General features: G+C 33.7%; 1 protein-coding gene across 2 annotated transcripts in view; it reads left to right on the plus strand.

The window, feature by feature from the left end:
• Window positions 1–23,179, plus strand: part of CEP120 (centrosomal protein 120) — a 39,495-nt gene extending 16,316 nt beyond the window's left edge. For both annotated transcript variants that reach the window (XM_053932238.1, XM_053932239.1), the window contains 9 exons: window positions 1,281–1,377; window positions 1,467–1,628; window positions 2,262–2,351; window positions 2,730–2,822; window positions 4,437–4,598; window positions 7,961–8,083; window positions 9,541–9,639; window positions 19,689–19,834; window positions 20,514–23,179. In XM_053932238.1, coding sequence (XP_053788213.1) covers window positions 1,281–1,377; window positions 1,467–1,628; window positions 2,262–2,351; window positions 2,730–2,822; window positions 4,437–4,598; window positions 7,961–8,083; window positions 9,541–9,639; window positions 19,689–19,834; window positions 20,514–20,739 — 1,198 coding nt within the window. In that variant the 3' untranslated portion in view covers window positions 20,740–23,179. The remainder of the gene's footprint in view (window positions 1–1,280; window positions 1,378–1,466; window positions 1,629–2,261; window positions 2,352–2,729; window positions 2,823–4,436; window positions 4,599–7,960; window positions 8,084–9,540; window positions 9,640–19,688; window positions 19,835–20,513) is intronic.
• Window positions 23,180–23,642: the final 463 nt, after the last annotated feature.

A 23,642-nucleotide genomic window follows, 5' to 3' on the forward strand; every position in this document is an offset into this window, starting at 1 on the left:
CTCAAAATGTAATCAGGTCTGTGTTTTGCTGTGCTGATCCCTTCTTATCCTTGCTCTTGTTGGTGTAGCTTTCTTTTTACACTGGTATGTTCAACAGACTTGTTGAATCATTTACTCAGATTTCTGACTTCAACTAATACAACTCTTGTTTTCTTTATTAGTCAGTAGCCAATGGAAAGTTGTAAGAATTTAATGCGGCAATTTCTTTTAACTTGAGTGAAGTACAAGCATTTATTGGGTTTTTTCCTTTGCAAATAAGTGTGGAAGGCTGCACCCTTGTAAAAAGCATTTTAGTGTCATCTCTATGTTTGCTGAAAGTGAATTTCTGAGAAAACTACAGCTGTGGTTAATTCCTTCAGCATCTTGTTGCTTGATATGTTCTGCAGCTTCCAGGTGACAAGGGATTGTGTAACTTGCCTTACAGAGTGATTATCACTGAAATGAGAGGTTTTGTTTTGACCAAGGTCTACACTTCAGTGTACTTTCATTGAGACTTTTGATAATTTCCAGTACACGACAACTTTGTGTTCCTTCTCTTAATACCTTTCTGTGCAAAAGAATGGCTTTGTTTGCTACAATTTGACTGTGAATAGAGACAAGGCAGTAGGAAACAAACTGTTCTTAAGCGGAAACCACAACTACTTTCAAATTAATTTATTAAAATACCTGTTATGTAGGCATTGTTTCACTGTACAAGGGCAGGTAGATATTTTAACTTCTTTGTGATTTAAAGTTGCCAGTTCCCTATGCTGAAGGTTCCAGAAATGTGGTTTTTAGTAATCCAAGGATGTTTTACCACAAATTATATGCTAAGTTACTTATATTGTGGATAACTAGGAGGTTACTGTTAAAGGCTAAACAAGGAAAGCTAAGGAAATTTAATGAGTATCGTACATTGAAGTCAGCAGTACTGACTCATTACAGTACAGGCTCATTTGCCTGTATATGAACAGTTACATCATGAGAAAGATTTAGGACTGTAGGTACAATTTTGGCTTATTCCCTCATTGCAAGGATGTGTTGATTATAGTAATCCGTTAGTTAAATTGGTTTCCAATGACAAGTTACCTGTTTAAGTCAGAAGGCTTGCTGTAGATTGACAAACTAGGCCCTATCTTAACAGTATATGTAGGAAAGCATGTTTGGGCTCTCACATATGCAACTGTTTAGAGATTCCAAGCTTGCACAGAACAACTAGCTTTGCAGTTTTGTGTGTTACAATTCTTTTTCTGTATCTTTAGACAGTTTTAATTAAAATAACATTCTAATGCTATTTATAGGTCAGGCAGCAGAATAGCAGAGCTTTCATACACCATCACCTTGGAAGATTACGGACTTGTCAAAGTGCGAGAGGTTATGGTGTCAGATTCTTCTCAAGTAAGTTTTATATAAATCTTTTCTTTTTCCTTTGAACATGTCTTTGACAAGTTGAGGTTCCAATGAAAAATCCACTCTTACTATATCAGGATGTAGGTGCTGGTCAACAGCGGCATGTCCCTTACACTCAGCTTCACTGTGCCCCAGAAGACCGTCCAGAACATCCAGAACCTCGAGAAACTCTGGAATACAAAGCAGCACTGGAGTTAGAAATGTGGAAGGAAATGCAAGAGGACATTTTTGAAAACCAGGTTTTTACTTTTTTTTATTACCTAAACTATGTGATTTCCAGAGAAGTTTTAGCATAATTAGTACAGAGAATAACTTTAATTGTATTTTATTTTACCGGTTCAAGTAAGAACTAAATTTTACTCATATATAATATTAAAACTTCAGATGTAAACTACTCCATTCGCAAATTCCATGCTCTTAAGGAAGAAGGTTAATTCTTAAGTAAGTGAAGAAGGCACTGGGTTTGAAATGCAGAATACCATCTTCACGATTTCCCATTACTCTTTATAAAGTACAATAGATTCAAGATTCAAACTATTGATGTTAAATATTAATTCTGTCTTCTTTTAGTCGCATCTCAAAAACCATTGCTGTCTACTCTTGAGGTCATTCTAGGTGTTTTTGTTTACTTCTTTTTAAAAGGTACTGAAAATCTAGTACTTCTTTGGATATTTTCTCAGACATGCATTTACTTTGCATTGTGTACTTCAGTTTAAGATGTCTTTCACTATCAGAATCATATCTTGAGCTATGCAAGTCAGCATACTAAACTCTTTTGCTTCAAGACTTAGGTCTGCTAGTATTCTAAAAGGTGCACTTGCAACAATTTTGATCTGGTTTGGGGATTTTGCTTCTTTTTTTTCCTCTAAAAGCTTAAAAAGAAGGAAATGCTCCATATGCAAGCACTTGCAGAGGAATGGAAGAAAAGAGACAAAGAGAGAGAAGCGTTAGTGAAGAAAAAGGTAAGGAAATTCCTCCTTATATTTGCAGAAAGTCTAAATTGTTATAAATCTAACAAGGTATTTGGTAACATGTAACAAAGGGTCTGTAATGAAGCTTTGCACCTACTGATATGTATGCATCTAGTCTACAACAGTGCAAAAGAATTAAAAGTAGCCTTTAATCATAGAGTATTTGTTAGAGATTTCCTTAGGTTAGTTTGCTGCATATGGGAGCTCTTTGATTGCATTTTACTTGCCTGGTCAAAAAACCCTTCTATGGCCTATGAGTTAGAAGTCCTCCATTGCAAGTTCTTAATTAAGAGCTGGAGATTTGTTTTATATGAAAATTTCTAAATAAAAATATCAGTATTTTATTCTTTTTTTCCCTCCTTTGTTTAGGTAGCAGAATATAATGTTTTGGAAGAAAAGCTTCAGAAAACCCTGAGAGATCTGGATAAGCGAGAGCGGCAACTTTTCAGTGCTGAATCAGAGGTAAAAACTGGTTGTATTAAACAATGTAATTGCATTAGCTACTTTTATAAGGTTTGAGTTTTGTGACAGCAGTATTTTAAGTGTATAAGATACTAACTAGCCACATTCCTGGTGATATGTAGAGGAACACTAGCAGTTAAGCCAAGTTTTGTTACAGCTACACTTCTTTACTGAAATAAAAATTTAGTGAACTTTTAAACGGGTTGCTAGGATTACAGAACTGTAAACCTTCTATTCTTAATAGAATTAATATCAGTGCAGACATTTATGTAACTGTAAAAACTGTTAAAATTGAGATCTCAATTTTAAGTTTAGCACTGTCAGGTGAGTGCTGTACGCATACACAAGAGTGCCTCACTTCAAAAAATAATTGCTAGGTTGATTATTGAAGTAGGAGAAGATGACAGGGAGATCTGGGAAAAACTTCAAGTTTTGTTATCCAACATATTCAGAGTTCATACTTCTGTTTATTTTTTTCAATAGTGACAGGTTGAAAGAGGATGCAGGAGAAGCCAGTAATTACTACTGTACCAAACACCCCCAGTCTGGCCAAGTGGGGTGTGACTTCAGGGGTGCTGGTCATATGAAAAGAGAAAATAAGCTGCCTATTCTTGTATTTCAGAACAAACTCAAAATGATGTAGGTAAAATACTGCAGTTTTTTAGCTGTCCAAAAAGCTTTATCTTTCCTCTTTGTAGCTCAGATTAATTTTTCTAGCCTACTATTCCCTTCTGTACTTGTAAAAAAATTGAGAGCTCCCAACACAGGAATTTGCTGGCTGAGCCAGTGTCCTGTTCAGTATCCAGGCTAACCTCAAGATGCAGTTTGTGCTGTAAATAATGTTTTGACTTTAGCATCTGTGCAAAAAAATCTGGTGCTCAGGTTTGACCAAGTGCATTTCAGTCTGAGTAGAAGTAGTAATTTTGAATCTCATGTACATTTCTTTAAAAACTTTCTCTAAGTTTAGTAAGATTTTGACCTGAGAGCTAGAGATAATAATCAGTGGATTCAAAAAGCATCTGGTGATAATGATGTAGTGTTCAGTTAGCAAATTACAGTTTGAGAAATGAGCTATTGGAGAAGTTTCTATTCAACTAGCAGTTCTTTGGGACAGTAGCATCTTTCTAGAAAGTTCAAATATGTCAAGGATTGTTCTTCTGTTTAGCTTGATGAGAAAGCATCTCAATATGCTCAGTTTGAACAGTGCAGTCTCACTGACCTAAAGGCATTTTGGCTGTAGCTGTGACTTTCACAGTCTCTGCAGTTGAGCATTTAGCTTTTCACTTTGTAGTAGGAAGCTGGATGTAAAACCTGCCTCGAGCAATCATGTAGAATCATTTAGATTTTATAGAAGAGCTCCAGAGAGCTCTGTTTTTACAGTAGCTAAGCAAGGGTATATTTGTAGCCCAAATACAATAATCAGCAGATTGTTAGTTAAACTGAAATTCAGTAAGAACATATATAGTGAACATTTGGTCAATGGGAATTTTATTGTCTAATTTCAGAAATTAATAACCATTTTTCTGTCATGAATAGCAGTAACTAAAAAAGTAAGACTTTTCAAGTGAAGCTTTCACTCCTATGGATTAATGTAAATATGTGTCTGTTTTTAAGGTTCAAAGGGTAAAGAAGGAGCTGCAAGCAGATCACAAACGAAATCTGCAGGTGCTTCAGGACTCTGTGCGTCGAGCCAGGGAGGAATGTGCGCACCAGCTAGAGCTAGAAAGGTCAAAAATCAAACAACTGGAAGAAGACAAGCTCCGCTTACATCAGCAGGTATGTACACATAAAAATGAGCATTTTTCTGAGAATACCAAGTTCAGTAGTGGTTTGGAGGCAATTGTATTCTGGCAACTTTGTAACAAACATTTTATTTAAATTGGCGATCTCTGTGCTGAGATCAGTTTGTGTCAGTCTTGCTCAGTTGGCCAGTTTGCAGTGCGGTGCTTGTGATTATTTTTTCAACATTGAAAATCAAGTTTCATTTGAAAGCATACATTACATGAAGAACCTGAACATCAGTGTACATTTCAGTAGCTTAAAAAATTGTTGGCAATTAACATCTAAGTAGTTTGACCATGCAGTTCATTTTATTCTTCTATTGCAAAAGATTATTTTTGTTATCCTTATTGGGACAGGGGGGAAACTCTTGTTATTGCAGTCTTCTATTCTGAGAGTAGTACTTTCTAAACAGAAAATTTAGACTATGTTCTGTTGTCCTGTAAGCTAACTTTGGCACTAACAACAAGGATAGTCTTGATATTTTTCCTGACTGTTAACATAAACTGTAAAGATTAGTACTTATTTTTCTTTAGCTATTATAGCATTAGACACTTAATTTGTTATTAAGTAGATTAAACCTTACAAATGCCTAAGTGTTCTGAAAAGTATTTTGTTTATGTAGATTAATTACTTGCTTTGGTGTTTTTCATGTCTGATATGTGATAGTGATAATCCAATATAAGCTTTCACTGTTTGAAACATATATTTGTATTTAGGAAGAGTTGTGATAGTTTTTTGAGAGTTTTTTAGTTCTGTAATAAATACCGTTATTAACGTACTTCTTTACTTGTTAGCATATGTTAACCACAGTACAGTGAACTTTTTAAAAATGTAGCTAATACACAAATGTTGCTAACCTTGAAGATAGTTATTTCGACTATTCTACTTGAGCACTCACTGAATCATGATGAACTGCAGAATGCAGTCCTCTTAAAAGTCATAAGTAGATCACTTTTGCATTTCACATGTTGTTGGCAGCTGCCAGTAGTTCTTGTTCAAGTGGCCAAATGCCACCAGCTAGTATTCTTAATTCATATTCATTCTTTTAGCTCCCACTGACCATTTTTAGCTTCAACAGATGTTTTCTAAATGAAACATCACAATCACTTTATTTTTCCTATTCAGAACAGACATACAGTTGTCAGACCAAGGAAGTGAGACTCAGAAAAAAATGCAGCTTTGGTATATCCAGCAATACCATCAAGGTTTATATGTACTCTTCGCCAGAATCAGTTTCATACTTAGTAGCCATCAATGAAAGTTTTCTTCATGCTCTCATATGATTCCTTTTAAAAAGTATTTAGTATTGCAACATTTCTGTGGCAGGGAGTTCTAAAATTTAATTATGTCTTTCACATTTAAAAACTTTTTTGTTAATTTTAAGTACATTTCTTGCTAATTATGAAGAATCCCTTAGTGCCATGCCGCATACTGTTGCTGATTGCATAGGTGGCTGTCATACTGTTTCTCTTCCGAACACAAGCCCCACTATATTTTCTCTTGTTTTGTATGAAGGCCATTTTTTATCAGAGCATCCTGGCTGTCTTCCTCTTTGCTGTTCCTGCTGTGCTTCAATATGTGGTGGTTGTTGCCACATATTGTGCATGAGACAGGCTTTTTTCTTTTGCTTTGTTGGGAGTGAGGTTTTGTTTGCTTACTTGGAGTTTCTCTCTAGGACCATGCTCTTTGTAATGTGCACAGCAGAAAGTTTCTGTTGCTAACAGATGAGTCTCTTGTTTTAAGACCTTTTTGAGTGTGGACCTCTTTGTTTGTGTGGCTTTTTTTGGTTTTTTAACACAGAATGTTCTGGGATAAGTAATCTTATTCCATACGTTTTAAAGGGATTTGTCAATACACAATTTCCTCACTTAGACACTTAGAGATCTCTAGATTTCAACCTGTTTTGAGGTAAGCCCCACTATGTTCAAGAGAAGATCCTTGAAGCATCCACCTTGAAAAACATCACCCTTAATTTCTGAATAAGGAAGTTGTGCTTTATTTGTGGGATTTTTATAATATCCTCATATCCACAGTTCTGAGGTCTCATAAGAAATGCAATTTTTGAAAGTGTTTCCAGAACCAAACAAGTAATCAAACATTGTTATAGAAGTTCTAGGGAGAGCTGATGTTTCTATTAGCAAAAGAAATTAGTTACTGTGTTTGGCATTAGGTCTCTGTCAGCTTAAAAAATAAATAGGTAAAAATTAAAGGTGTTAAACAGCAGTATCTTGTGTTCAAGTTCAATAGGTTATTGTAGTTCTGTGAGAAAAACAATGACAGCAAACCCTATTTTTGTATCGCTCCCTAGGAAACATCTTTACTTTCTTACATCCATTCTGTAACAACTATAAATGCAAAAAGCAGAAATTTGAGAGAAAAATAGTGCTGACCCAGTTAGAAGATCCAAAGAATTAAACTATTATTGTACTAGTAGAAATTGTTGGCTTTGAAACAGAAATTAGTTCTCTAAAGCATTTTCACCAGTAGTTAAACTGTGGGATAGAATTCATGGAAATACTTATCTAGTTGGACAAAAATATGAGATCAGCACATGGGATCATATTCTAGTCTGGAATACTTCAATTCCATCAATTGTATTAAGGTATTTATAGTTGAAAAATATTTAACAGAAGACGAAAACATTACAGAAAGTTCTTAGTATTTTTAACCTATTATAAAAAACACTATTAAACATTTGACTTCCTTACTTTCTCTGTAGCAAGTAACTGTGTATTGGCATCATTTTTCAAACTACCCGTTGTGTGTAAAAAGCAAAGCACTCTTTATAAAAATCTTCTTGAAAGTGTGGAAATACACTGTGAGGGCAGAGGGACTCAGCATTAAGTCATTAGTCACTGAAGCCTTTCTGCTTCAGCCTTTCTTCTAAATAATTTGGCTGTACGAAGTATTAGTTGTTTCCTTTCGCAGACATTCCTATAAAAAATTATACTCTGAAATTGAGTAAGTAATAAGACTTCATATAGTAGATAACACTGGCTTTCTTTAAAAGATGCGTAAATCTTAGTATTATGCTTTCTGTATTTCTTCTGCAAGTTGTTTTAGAAATGTGAACAAAAACGTGCATAAATCTTGATCTTATGTTTATGAGGACAGACTTGTTTTTTCTTTACAGTACTGAGCAAGGATCCTCTTTAAAACTCTTCCTATTAAAACATTGCTGTGTGCCATCATCAAGAAATCATTAATTATGAATGTGTAACTTTCAGTGTCTGTTTTATATCAGATAATTGACAGTAAAATGTTTATTCCAAAGAAGTAACTTAAATTCTGTCATCTAATTATTTGTCTGTGAATGGGCTTTTCTGCTAACTTGCATTTTGGTTTCTTTAACGTAGCTTTATGAAGCAGAAAATAAGCATAAGACTTTGGAGAAGGAGTTTCAGCAATACAAAGAACAGCAAAGTAGCAAACCAGAAATCCAGCTACAATCAGAAATAAATCTTCTCACTTTAGAAAAGGTATATTGCATTTTCCTGGTACTTACAAATTGTCACAATGGTGTGTTCACTGATAAAGGGGATGTAGAAAATTAACCACTGTTTTGGTTAATTCACCACACCACTGTGTGACAAAGTGGTTAATTTGTCCATTTTGGTTTACTTTTTCCAGTAATTTCTTCAGAGTTTAAGTATTCAGACACAAATAAGGTGAACAGTGGCCTTATTTCTGTAGAGGAAGCAGTAATGCTAGAGGCTAAAACAGGAAAAAACATGACATATATTTAAATCATAATTTATGATGGGGGTCTATGAACATTCTGTTTAAAAAAATAAAGAAAGATGATGATTTTCGTGAGGATTAATTTAAACTGGTTTTCCATTATTTGCATATTTGCAATTAAGTATTTCTGCAAAAGAGATTGTGTCACTTATCAATAAAATGGAATGGCTGTCATAAGTTGATATGCTTAAAAGCCATATATTCCCATAGGAGAAAATTTAATTAAAGTCACAGATATGGGCATTTATTGCTCAGAATTATTGTGAGATTTGAGTAAAATTGTTGGTGAAATAAGCTGAAAAAATTAGGCCAGGCTTCTTGGCACAAAATATACTCAGTAATATGCCAGTCTGTATGTTACTGTATGCTTTAATAACTTCTAATAATGCAAGTGACTGATGCAAAATATTTTTGTGTTTCTACAGACTTTTAAAGCTCTTAACATTAAATATTTTAGATTTCCTATTTTTGTTAGATAAATTAAGCAAATCAGTGATTTAAGATCTTCACAAATTTAATGAAAATAATTTTTTGTCAGATTAAAAAAAAGCACTTCCTCCAATATGTGAAAAATACTTAATTTTTTATTGGTTTTTTTTGTGCTTCATAAATATTTTCTTTTGTCTTTCATTATCTATGCAAAAAATTTGTATTAAAATGATTTTTTACAGTAAAAACTTAGGCTTATTTAGTTAGTAAGATCATAGGTTCACACTAGATACACAGATTTTAAAGAATGGTTTGAGCAGATGGGTATTTCAGGGAAAAGAATTTCAGTAGGGCATATCTTCCATCAGCAAGCTAAAGAATAATCTATGTACCTTTTTAAGAGAGATTTATCTATCAGCTTTTTTGTGAAGTTAGTGTTTATAACCTTACTTTGAATAAAAAAGGAATGAGGGAGTGGCTGATCTGAGAATCTTAAATTTAAAGGTTACATCAGCAGATTTAGTGCTAAAAACTAATCTTTTTCTTTTTGTATAGACGGCCATCCAATAAAAATAAGGTTATATTTTAAACAAGAAAATGTTCTTGTGCCATAATATTTATGTTATATTGTATAACAGCTTTAGATGATGTTGTATATTACACTACATAAACACTTTTCTTAAACCAGACCGTTTGTATATATACATCTTTCAGTGATTGTTACTGCTGTTACTGCTTGAGCTGATATGATTTTAATTGCTTTTAGGTTGAACTTGAAAGAAAGTTAGAGTCAGCTACCAAGTCAAAGCTTCACTACAAACAACAATGGACAAGGGCTTTGAAAGAACTTGCAAGATTAAAACAGGTAGGCAGGTTTTCTTTGGTCATATGAGACAACCAAGTTATTGTCATGTTGGAAGCTACTAGGTTTACTGTTAACTACTGTTTTCGTGTTATTAGTGTTGGTTTTTTTAAAGTAAAGCTCTCAACTATGCTTTTAACAAAAATGAGAACGGCAGAACTGGCTTGTTTGACTTTGAACTCAAAGGCCAAGACTCAGACCTGTAAAGAAGGCCGAACATCTAAAAGTAGATGTGATTAGAAAAATAAGAGGTTTAATTTAATTCCAAATAATTCTGCATCAACACTTCCAGGAAAATATTTTGCCATAATCCCAACCTTCTTTGTCAGTTACATAATAACAGTTTTGTATTTTAATTGTATACTGAATGAAGGGTAAAGGTGAGAAATAAATCTTCACTTTTAGAAATAAAGGTTTAAGTTTTGATGAATGTATGAAATGAAGAAAACTTATCTTAAACTGGATGTGAAATTTTTCTCTGCTTTGGAAATTCTAACCTCATACTAATGTGACATGCTATTTTACTGCTAGGTTTTAACAGAGCTCTTGTGTCTCTGTAAGCATCTATATAGATACAATTATATACTTTTGACTTGAAATTACTCTGTTTAAACTTGCAGTAGTAGCAGCTTCATCCTTGTTGAATCTTGAATCTTGATGTTGTGTTTTGTCATCATCTGTCTTTCATGAATTATGGTAAACATTAGCTGAACAATGTGCTTAAGAATGTTAGCATTTCCATTGGCCCTGACAAACAAATTAGTAGATCATTAGTCCCAATTGATTCATGAACAAACCTTGACGTGAAAACAAGTCTTCAGTATTCAAGTTTAGTAAAAGGTTTTTATTGCCTGTATTCACACCAACTTCCAGCTTGAGGAACAGTGTTGGGTTTTCTTACAGATTGTGGTACCTGCTTCATTTCTACTGATAGAATATTCAGGTTTTGGAGAATAAGAAGTTAAGCCCATGTTCTTCTAATTTATAATGCTTCTTTAATCTGTATTTCTGTTTGAAGAGTGCACACCACAATGATTTTTAGTTAGTAAGATAACACTAACCTTCATTTGCAATTGTACCTTTTTTGCTGAGTGATAAAAGGAGTCATCTCCAGTTTGTGAAACATCTATGCTTGAGAGGGTGATAGTAGGAAGGATATAAATCTTATCCCTCTGATTAAGATTTCTTCAGCAGTCTTGGAATACCCAGCCTAATTTTTCCTTACCAAGTTTTGAAATTCCTGTAGAATAAAACCAAAGATTGTCGCTTGCCACACGAACACTGATGTATATTACTATAAGGTTCTTGTTACAAATTTCATCACCATAGCTTGATGAACTGAATGCATTAATATATGTTGATGGTTTCAACTGAACCTCTTGATGAAAGTCTGAACCATGAAATAAGTTGGCATGTACAGAGAATTATTCTACCTAAAACTTCTACAACAGAACAAACCCTTTCAAAGCAGTTTCTTGTGGTTTTTATACTCCTGTGCTTCATCTATACTTAGTATACTGATAAAGGTTTTAAGTAACTTTAAAGAGTCAAATAAAAGTTGAAGGAAATCTGATAAAAAAAAATTTACTGTGTTTTAAATATAGATTTGGAAACTGTAGCTTAAGGAATTCTAGATTTGCTGTAGTTCAGATGATTTGTGCAATTGTGCAGAGTCTGACCAATTTTTTGTTTGAATTGGATTAGTACCATGTTAATTTTGTGTTGCCTCTGGTGAATAGCTACAGGGCTGTAATCTGTGCCAGTAATTTGTCACACCAAAGCTCTCTAGAGAATTATACAAAACATTTGTGTAGTGAGGATTAGACACTGAAAGCCGTATCTTAGATTGTTAATAAATGTTAATGACAAAACCCAGCTGGTAAGTCTTGGAAATGAGATCTAATGCTTTGTGCCCATTGCCAAAAAAATGTTTAAACAGAGATTTCCATTACTTAAAGGTGACCTGGTGCAGTCAATTTGTGAATTAAAGAAGCATAATCTACAGACTAAGCATTTACTAAAATGCTCTTCTGATTTGCAACCATAAAAGTCAATGTTTCCTTAATTAAAAAGTTTTCTTTTACTTTGGAACTAGTTCTTAGCACACATCTGGGATAGTTTTATATTTTGCAGAATATGAGAGACACAGCACATAACTTAAAGTATGGGACTGTTAATAGAATATGATCTAAGCTTCTCCATGGGTAGGACTTTGAATGCTAAACATAGTGCCAGTTTTACTGAAGTACAGGAAGGCACACAAACATCATATTTACCTGTACTTAGAAAATATAGAAGTTAGTTAAACAGTAAGTACAATTGAGAGACAATAGACTTCACCTGGCTTACTTTTCTGTTACTCAGTAAAAGTCTATTAATAATTCAGTTGTTATAGTTGTTCAACTCTAACAGTTGTTCAGTTGTTCAACTTTTAGGGAGACAAAAATGCCATCAAATTAGTTACATAATCTGTGCACCCAGGTAAATGTTACCATTTCAAAAACTCTTTCAATGTTTGCTGATTAGGTGACCTAAATACTACACAAATGACATTTACATTTTTTTTTTTCATTTATGTGAGCATTATTTCTCGGAGAAATCCTCACTATTTACATGAAATTGCATCTGTACTTAAACAGAACTTAGATATCAAATTTAGTACCTGTCTGGGTGTAAGAAACATTATATCAAAACAAAAATCAAAATTGGCAGAAATGTAATTTTCAGCAGTTGATTATCTCAGTTAGATTTATTCTAAATAGCCAAAATCTCAAAATGTGCATGCATCCAGTGTTCTGGAAGAAGTATTTTTATAAGTCTTCTTATGTGTTTTGTCCTACAGACCTGTTAGAACCGACACTGAGATATTTGTTTAAAAGAGCATAGACCATATTAGCTGGCTGATAATTCATTCTGTCTTGTCCAGTATCTTGCTTATCCACTCAGTAATTAATTTGATTAATTTATAAGTAATTTAGCCAAGGGTAGGATGTAAATCTTTGTTAAAAAAAAAAAAAAAGGCACACTCATGCACACAAAAAACCCCCACAGTTATAAGTCTAAATCTTGGTTAAAAACTGTGTCTTGAAACCATCCAGGCTCTCCTACTGACTTGTCAGCTCTGGGTTATTTTCAGAAAACTTTACTTGAGTTCCTTAGCTTCAATCGTAAGTTTTTCCCACAGACTTGCATGGTATGTATGAGTGGGAGAGTGAATAGTGGCTGCTATTTAGCCATTGTTTAGTCTAGTGTATGTATGTTTACATCTCCCTTTTGGATTTATAGGCAGCTATGGCAAAATAAAGATTGTGCTTCCTTGATTGAAGAGCCTCTTAACTAAAGCACCTGGTGGCATACAGGGATTCTTTAATAATCTGATTATAATTCAAATTTTGATGATTTTTTTATCAGTTAATTTTTTGTAGTATCGTAACTTTCAAAATGTGATTGAGATTTCCACTGTACAAGCTTCTAAAACAGTATTGCATTTCTCAAGCAATACATTAGAGATGAAGACTGGTGAAGAAGATTAGTAAAACCTTGAAGTAAATTATCTGATAACTAGAATGCACACTTGATTGGTATGCATTTGTTTGTGGAGGAGAAAGGAAAAATATTAAATTAATAAGTGAAAGGAATATTGTCAATGAGTTTCATTTAAGGAGGTGGGTGGGGGGCTGAAGGAAATGGAGCAAGAGGAATAGGGAGAAGGTACCTGGACCTTCATGTTGCAGAGATAATTCTTGATGTTCTTGCATATGATATTTTTGATTCATCTGTTGCTGCTTACTGTGGGATAGTGGCTGATGATTGGGTGATGGTGCAAGTATAATATATTTCCAAGTGTTTTGAGTTTTCTGGTAGGTTTTATATTCTGTTCACAAACTTGCCTTTAGTCCAGCAGCTGATGATTCTGGAGTGTTCCCTTAGATAAAATTTAAAAATGCAAAATGTTTAGAAACAAAAATTGTAGTACTACTTACTGAGATTTGAAATAGCCTGATGGTCTAGAATAAGCAGTTGGGAATAAATCTGAAATGTTCCTTATTTTAGGATATATTACAGAAGTAAAGTTTAGCAAGTTGGCCAGAAAGTCTTGACTGAGAATTTTCAGCATGCAGCATGTATGTTTAAACTTGTGTGCACTGAGATGCACTTGAAGAATACCAAGTATTCAATTATAACTCAACTTTTCAGTATACGCATAATTAAATGAAGATGTTACAGGGGGATTTAGCAATGTTGGTCTTAACTTTATGCTTGAAGTAAATGTGCAAAGGTGTTTTATTAATATTGGATTTTTACTTTGAAACATCTCAAAATAAATTCTGCTACATTTCAAGTCCTACTATATGGTAGAGGTTTGTTCCTTCTCTGTTTAAAAGAGTGCTTGTTGCTCAATGGATTTTTATATTGTCATGGATTTAATACCTGAGTGTCTGATAAAGTGACACCAGTTTCATCACTGAGATGAATAAAAAATCCTTCCTTCTCTCTCACCATAACAAAATAGTCTTTTTGTGGTCCCTCAACATATTATAACAAAATTGTATATAAATTAATTTAAAGTGAGCATGTCTCCCTTCTTATCAAACTGTTGTAAATCCTTTGCCATCTTCTTGTATTGATGGATTATTACGAAATGGGCTTCTCGTGCTCTGCTATGAATGGTATACATAGTACAAGTTTTCTGTTATGCACCCTACAAATTGTTATGACAGACTTTTCAAAGGAGTCAAAGACTAATGTTGGGAAAGACATTTGGAAATCACAGAATATGAAGTGTGTAATGTAAATTATACACTCTTGCAATCATGAAAGAATCCCTTCTCACTTGTTTTAGTGTCTGTTTTCCAAGCTGGACTGTCATGAATTGAATGGGAGGAAAATCCTGCTTCAGCAAATGTTGATTTTTATTTTTTTAATTTAATATTAATTTGCTTAAATGTTACTATGCAGGGCCATAGTATGACACACCTCTAAAATTCTTGACTTTCAGTGGCTTAAATTAGTCTGGACTTTGCCCTCTACACTCCAAATAAGTAAGTGCCAAATATTTGCCATGTTTACATCACAATTTTATTAGTAATCAAATTGGAGATCAAATCACATTTATCTGAGAGGAATTCCTACCCAATATTCGCTTGGAGACAAAATGTACTGATAAACATCTCTTTCATTAAGTAAACAAGAATTTAGCACACATTATATTGAATTTTGCTTCCCTACAAATCTAGGACTATTATCCCTAGCAAAGAGCATGCTCACTAGTGACACTGGTTTTGGTTAGTTTTGTGTTTGTTGGTTTTTTTGATAAAATTTTTCTCCAGAGAAAAATATCAAAAGGAACAGGAACTGAACAAAGGATTCTGCAGAAAAGCCTTGCTTTTCCTACATCTCTCCTTGGCATTTTCATCATTCTGTCTTTTTCTTGGTTTAATTAAACATTATTAAAGATATTTCTTAAAGAGTTACCATTCTGAAGTGAATTCTTTCAGTGAGGGCATAAAGGACCAATCTATTGAATAAGATCTGATTAATACGAAAGCATTGGGAGTAGTGTGTCCTCTTTCTGGTCTGATTGAGCTGTAGACATTGTTCTATTAACCTTAAGAATACTTCTTAAGAATACTTCTTCTAACTATACTAGTATAGTTAGTATACTTCTAACTATTCTAGTACTTTTTCTAACATATACCTCTTCTTTGAGCTAGTCTAAAATGCCTTTTTTGCTCTCAGATTGCCATTGTGAGCCTGTTGCTGAGCAGCAGAATTGTATGGATCATTGAACTTCCCTGCCTCAAATAGTAACACATCAGCATGTCATGAAACCTGTGGTCCCACATGCTGCTTCTGGCCACATGCAGTATGCGTTTCTTCTGCAGTGCAGGTGGAAGAACACTTTCAAAATTTTATCTTGTAGATCTGAGTAATATACTTCAAAAACTGGAGGACTGGATTATAAGGCTACTACTCAGTGTAGTCTATCAGCTATATGATGATTTTTGTTTATGTGAAAACATTGCTGTCCTAGTAACAAGTGCTACTCTGATTTGCATTAGTTTTGCAGTATTTAGTTTTTGGTCAATTTTTGCACAGTGTACCTTGAAAATCAATTTTCTCTTAGAATTATTGAGATACACCAATTTTACAGACTAAGAGTAATACCCCAGCTTCCCCTGACAGTACCCCTGTTTAAAATGGGACAACAAGAGCATGAATAAACTGAATTGCAGAACAAAGAGTTTCCTGAAATTAGTCCTTATCTCATGATCTGCAAAAATATTTTTTGAACTGAAACTAATCATATTACAAATCAGCATAAGTTGAAAGGCTGATAAAAAAGATAATGGCAATTAGAAATGCTCTCTTGTGTAAAAGAGTTAAATTTTTGGTATCACCTAAGAGGAAAGTGTCGGTCTCATCCTCCACAGTAACAAGATCATTTTCCTACAGATGAGTCAGTTTCTTGTAAATGACATTCTTATATAATGTGAGTCCTTCAAGGCTCTTACCACTGTTAGATAATGTCAACAGGAAAGCCAGGATGCACTAGGCAAATTAATTTCAAAACCACAACTTGGATGTGCAGGGTGTACTGTATCTACTTTACTGATATCTGTATTAAGTTTCTTATACATGTTGTCAAATCAGAAGATGTAGCTAATCACCAGGCTGAATTACTGGATTCTTTACCTGTAAAGATGGATAACTAGAAATTTCTAGGTCACCAGCTCCTCCCCTGAGACTAAATAGGACTTCACAAAGGAGATATAGCATACTCAAAATTTTAGGTCTCATGTTTGAGTTAAGGTGTAAGTCACAACTTTTTTTTTTTTTTTTTGAAACAGTGGTGTTTTAATTTGTTTAACTTTGTAAAGGATTTAGCTTAGGAAATTGAATGGGGACACTGAGAATAGGGATTGATGGTCTCAAAAAGAAGTAAATATTAGCTTGTCCTCATACTTCTAGATGCTATGTAATTGAGGTAATCAGATTGACTGTCAATTTATGTACTTGCTCTGCTAACTGAAGTTGAGCTGGTTTTGTAGCAACCTGCTTAACACAAGACCATGCTCAGTGTTTTTTCTTACTACCTACATTTAGCAAAATAAACAACTCCATATTATTTCAACTACCAAAATACTTACGATAATTCCATCCTTCCTCATAATTTGTTTATTCCATTCTTCTTTTTAGCCTGTTTTATACTTGAAATATGGCTTTACTGTCTGGGTACTATTGCCTATTCACATATTTGGGAATGAAGGAATACCATTGGGATATTTGCTGGAACTTAAGAGAAAAAAAAAAACCGAACAAAACCCACTCTCTGCCTCTTGTTTCAAATACTTCAACAGTACTGCTTTATATGTAGTATTTTTTTCCAAGCATAAATGGCTATCTTCATTCAAAACTTTCTGTGGTCAAGAAGTTCATTGCATGCTCAAGTATATTACTTAAGTGACTAATTTCCATTCTTTTAATAACTTGAGTCATGTCTCTAGTTGAAATATACCTAGTTTTGAGTTTCAGCCATACTTTTCATTGAGTGAGAAAAACCCAGCTAGTGAAATGATGTGAAATATCCATCTGGTCCATACAGAGGCCAGCAGTAGATGCACGAGATCTAGAAACACAGCTTGGATATCTGAATAACCTCCAGCAGCCCTCAGTCAGTCAGTTAAGTACATTGTGAGCCCGCAGTTGCAATCAGGCTTTAATGTCTTTAATGGACATAAGTGAATGTATTCTTTATTTATCTGTTTACTTTTCAAACTGTTTCCTTTTTATTTTTGTCTCCATAATATCCTACTCCTTACACATCCACCTTTTCCCTGCTGAATTACATTGTATCAGCAGAAAACGTCCATAGTGATTTCTTCATTCCTGACTGTGTTGAAGGGTAGATTCTTGTGGAATTCCACTTTCACCTTCTTGCTCTTGTGGAGGTGATCAATTGCTATCCTTTCTCTGGTGTTCTAAACCCAGAGTCAGCTGAGAGTGCTTTTTGCTGTGACTGCATAGGTGTGTGTTTGGTAGGAAGTTTCTTTACTGTGGTGTTTGGTTGGGTTTTTCAAGACTGATGGGAAGAGTGACTTTTATAGAAAAGCTAGATTTAAAAAGCTAGATTGTGGTGTACCCCTACAACCTGTTAAGTTTGGGTTTAGTTATGGTTTCAACCAATTTGGCCACTATGGAAGTTAAGTTCTGCTGGTACTTTCTGGGTATTTCTAAGGCCTCTATTTAAAGAAAGAATAAAATAAAAACTGGAAAAATAGTTATTCCTGTGGTATAAACACCAGTATTGGTGATGGATTAAGACTAACCTCTAGTCAGTGTCACAACTTTTTGTTTGGATTTCTTATAACTCTTGAAAATTCTAAATATCAGCAGTCTGTAGAAACTTGTTTTTAGTAACTTGTTTAATCTACAAATACATGCATATACTGTATGTATTTTTAGATTATTCTCAGACTAAAGCAGAATAAGTTTTATTACAGTATTCTTCAGCCCTTTCCCACATAAAAAAAAGGGTTTCTCTACCATGGGAATGTCCTTCTTCAATGAATTCTTGATGGGGAAGGAAGGACTATGGTCTTACCTTCACCAAGTGCTTTTTCTATGCTTCAGTCATCAATCAGCTGTAGACTCTTTGGCAGGATTTCTGCTTCTGTTTTTTTTTTTTTTTTTTTTATTAGTATGTATCTCTTTAGCAAGATGTTCTTCAAGATTTATAACCTGTCTCACTGAAGTTTAACATTTAATTTGGCTGGCTGGTGCATTGAATTTAGTATAAAAACAAAGTTTTTAGAGTCTTTAGGGTTGATTGCTTTTTGGTTGTTTCTCTATTGTGTTGTCTGTTCACATTAACAGTTGAAGTCTTTTTTTAAATTCCTTTTGAAATTAAAAAGGAATTTTTAATTCCTTTTGAAATTCAGTTTTTCTTGCCTATTATTGATCATCAACAGGGAGTATTTAAAATGCTGGCAGCTGGAATTCAGGAAACTACCTTATTAAAATCTTCCAAATATTATGAGATTGACTGTGTAAATAATATGCTTACACATATCAAACAAAGAAATTACCTTTTTTTAACCCACATAATAAATATAATACAGACTGTATTAATAATCAAACACTTCAGAAGAAAGCAATGTCAGAATTGCAAAGATAAACTTGCACTAGATATGCCTAGATCCAGGATGGTTTTGTAACCTCCTGTCTTATTTTTTAACTACCTGAGGTCTTCTGTCTAATTCGGGGAGTAAGACTGACTGTACTCAGTTAGTGCACAAGGTCATATGGAAAATGACAGGGAGGAAAAGAAGTGGAGAGAGGACCATGTTTACTAAACCACTTTAATGTCATTAAGTGGTTGTGGATTCAAAGGTTAGTTTTTTTAGTATCTGTATAGAGCTTAAAAATTAGAGCCGAGCAAACTTTTAGAATGGAGAAACTGATTTCATTAAAACCACAAAGTTATCTAAAATTTTACGCAATACTATACAATACAAAATATACTATACAAATGCAAAAGGACACCTTGCCAGAAATTTGTTTCCAAGGCCTATTTTTTAACCACAAGTTGTAATTTCAAAGAGAAGTTCTTGAAGCTTTGATACTAATCACTATGGGGCTGATGATGGAAGTTTCCTGCAGCTATTTAACTTTTATTTTCTGAAAAATATTTATTTCTTATACCATAGAGTGAAGAAATAAATCTGATTAGCTTGAGCAGTTCCAGAAGTGTAAGTTTTCAGCCAGAGTTAGTAAGAGGGTTTGTTAATAATTTTACTATTTTGTTAATGGGAAGATATCTGTGATGGGGCTGCAGTTGATCCAGCCTGGACAGGTTTACTGTGATGGTGATAGTCAGAGGTCTTACTGCATTATAGATATCACTAGCTAAGACATTCTGTTAACTCCTACATTTCTGGAGATGTCATTGTCATGACTTTATTCCTGAAGTTCTGCTCTGTTGCTATAATTAGCACTTCTACATGTAATCACGCAGTCAACTGAGTTATGTCTTCACCCTTTCCCACAAGCGTGAACAAGAAAATGCAATGGCTCACCTTAAAAAGCAGCAACAAGAGCTTGAGCACATGAGGTTGCGCTATTTGGCAGCAGAAGAAAAAGAGCTGGGGAAAACAGACCGACAAGAGTTGGAGGATATCAGAAATGAACTTAACAGGTATAAAAAGTATTTGTAAGATTCCTCCCTAACTGTCCCCTTTCCTTCTATTTTCTTGCTAAGAGTCTCAAAACAGGTGAAGATTCAATTAAATCAAGATTATAATTGACTGTCAGTTCAGTGAAAGAACACAGTTTAGTGTCCCTTAGGTAGAGATCGCATATTTGTAAAATGGAACAGTACAGCAGTATAGAAAAATCCATGTTTAACACCACATGGTTTATTTTTTGTTAAGGTCACAGATGTACAGCACCAAGCTTTTTGCCTGTTTTAAATCTTCAGTTCTAAGCATAGCTGCTGTGTTAAGGAAAGAACAAGGCACATTTGATTCTTATTTTGAATACATTGAAATTTTAAATTTATCTAAGGTTGTCCTCCAAAAGCTGTCTGCACTAGTTTTGTATGTTGAACTGTTTTAATTTGAGTGCAGTTTACATTACCAAGCAGAAGCCTTGATAGCAAATATAGTTACATATGCACATACAAAAGGTTTTGTTAATATTTAAGTATTATATTTCTTTTTAGTTGTAGTTGTTTTCCCCAGAGACAGAATAATTTTTTACCTTTTACAGATTTCTTTATTTTACTTAGTAGTTCAGTTGATAAACTAAAGACTTAATACAAAGATAATCAAAGTGGGGATTAATATTATCTAATTATTTTATTTTATCTATATCAGGCTAAAACAACAAGAAGAGGAGAGAAAGAAATTGCAGGATGCTGGTAGAGTGGATAGTCTTCATTGTAGAAAACTAAATGAGAATACAGATGATTACCTCTCTCGTCTGATAGAAGAAAGGGACACCCTGCTGAGAACAGGAGTCTATAATCATGAAGACCATATTGTAAGTGAACTTGATCGTCAAATCAGAGAAGCTATTGCAAAAAGGAGCATCACTATTTAAAAGCATGCAAAATGTTTTAGAGCCAAAATCTGAATAAAGTGACTTTTATAAGCCTATAGTACTTTGTGAAATATGTAACATCATGCTTTGTTTTGCATATTATGGTCAGCTCTCTTTAAAGTCAATGTAAATGCTTGCAACATGTCAAGTTAAGCACAATTGTAAGTTTTATGGGGGTAATGACTGGTTTTTAATGTTTTTATATTCATATGTATATATATAATTGTGTGTGTGTGCAAATATATTTATCTTGTGTACCCTCTTCTGAAATGGTTCCTACCTCTTTTTGTATCACCCTGACTAGGTTTATTTGTAATATTTTTAATATTGATTCTAAGAGGTTTTTAGTCAATGTTGTTATGATTTCATTCAATTTTTAAAAATATCTCTTCAGCTATACTAGGGGAAAATAACCTCAGCTGTTTTCTCTGACAAATCTCTTAATTCTGAACCAAACTAAAGTAGTGACTCAATGTTAGTTCTTTTACTAAATGTCAAATAATACACATTTTTGCTTCTCTGACTGCAGCTAAAATAACTAAGTTATGTAGTAAATAAGAGACAGTTTTAAGTGTGAGGGAGAAAAATCAAACCTTATGAAACTGAAGCAGAATCATTTATTAACTAGCCTGATTGTCCAGGATCACCCTAGCAGTTTTGCACATGTCCTGGTAAGGCTATACCCAGGCAGATGAAGACCTTCTTAAGTATACATGCAGTCTTACATCAATCCCTAATGAGGAAAGGTACCTGAAGCCATATTTCTGAACACAAACATAAAACAAGATCTTTTCTAAGTCAAGTTACTTAATGTGTCTCGAAACATGTTAACTCATTACCACTTAAATTGTATGTAAAGTTTTGTTTGATTGTGGAAGTACAAACAGCATGCAAGGGAGAAATTCATAATTAATGTTAGTTTGTCCATAAGCACAATTGAAATTTTTTTCTTTTCCAGCTTTCATTCCATTTCTGTTAGGTTTGTGTGGATTTACCTAGTAACAGTAACATACAACACTGTCCATTCAACAGGCATATCCTGTAGTCACAACTGTTTCCATTTGAATGTCAAGTACAAAAATCATCTTGTTATTTATTACATTTAGAATGAAAGAAGATACCAATGGAAAAAATACTGGTTTGGGTTTCTTGAATAAAATCAGTGAACTTTCATAGAGAGGCTTGTATACATGCAACCTTCCTGTTTTGTGTGGTATTAATTATAAAATGGGAGAAGGGGTATTTAGCTCTCCATGCATTGTTTGTCCTCCTCCTTACCATGAGTGAAGATCCTACTAAATCATTTAGACTCCTTAGAAAAGTTATAAACAAGCTGTATAAACATTGAGATCATATTTCCTGAGGAATACTTGAATACTTATCAATACCAGACTTTGTAAGAAATGCTTTTGTAAATGTATTTTTCTAAATAGTGTGCTTAGAGATCCCTCTCCACTAGCAAAGAAAATACCACCCTCTTAAGTCCCATAGAAATCCATGAAATGCTGTTTTAAAATACTTCTTACGTCATGCAGTATGATATCACTGACGCAGGGTTATATGCAATTATTGTAAATTATGTGGGAAGCTTCTATCTTGACAGGAAAACTTGTTCATTACTTTTTTTCTTCAAATGCTTACTCACTTGTGTAGTTTCTTCCCTTGACACTGGAGGGTGCCTGAGACTTAAATATTGCAAAGACAGTGTTAACTAAATTTTCATAACTGGTTGGTTTTTGAACTGGTATTTTATGACTTTTCAGATGTGTTATTTTATGAAATAAAATTCAATTTTAAGTAAATATTAAGGACTTCACATCTATTTTTTAACTTTACATTTATTTTTTAACTATGGATTTGAGCAAATAATTTTGTTTACTATTTCCAGTCATATGACAATCTTTAGTGCTTGAATCTATAAAAAAATAAACTTGTTAATGAAAGTTAATTTCACCTTTTTTTAAATAATTAATTTATTAATTGAATCTCTTCTGTGACATGTAAAAATATTGCAATCATGTTGCTGTATGTTTTAAAAAGAAACTTGAGTTTTCTTTCTCGCAAGTCAAAGTACTGAGCAAAATGAAACACAGAATGCTTGTTTTTTAAAAACATTTATAAACCTCATCATTTAAGCTATTTGGGTCCATTTAGCCACTTGAAAGATCACAGCTTACAAGGTGCAAAGCATAAATTTTGTGATTATTAAAACAACTTACATGGAATATGTTTTGTTTTATAATCGTTACTGTTAGTGTTCATAGTTTGTATTAGAATGAGGAAATTATGGACAATCTAAGCTGTATGTTTCAATTTAATTTTTTCCAGCTCAATTTTCTCTGCTTCAGTCTGAAGTAGTCCAGAAGCAAAATATATGTTTGTAGTAGATATGTATAGCAGACATCAACTCAATATTACTGTCTTTCAAAGAAAATTTTTATGTTGGTTTCCATTTGCCTTTTTATTACCTCAAAGCCATTTTAGAGCTTAGAGTTATTAAGTGGAAAGACCAAGTACCATTTTTTAATCAGAACTGTCTCAAAATTTGCATCTTAATCTTTCTTCATTGCATGATGAAACATGTTATTTCAAACAGGTGCATGGAATAAGAAGCCCATTTTAATTTACCCAATAAAAAAAGGCTGCTGGAAGTGAGACCTGTGTTTAGAGGTTCAGTCCTGGTTCCAAAGGGCAGAGAAAATATGGTGGGAAGAGGAGCAACTGCTAGACCCTTGAGGAATTCTGGCAAAGTGCTATTGATTTTATTGCTCCCTATTTCTCTAGGGAAGCTGATGGAATTATTTCAAACCAAGTACCCTTGCCGATATGTTTCTGTGACCCAGTTCCATGTTAAATCAACTCCAGCTTCATCTGTCTTAGGATTTGGACCCAGAACTTACAGT

The sequence above is a fragment of the Vidua chalybeata genome, chromosome Z, assembly GCF_026979565.1.
Source record: "Vidua chalybeata isolate OUT-0048 chromosome Z, bVidCha1 merged haplotype, whole genome shotgun sequence".
In the NCBI taxonomy this organism is placed as follows: domain Eukaryota; kingdom Metazoa; phylum Chordata; class Aves; order Passeriformes; family Viduidae; genus Vidua; species Vidua chalybeata.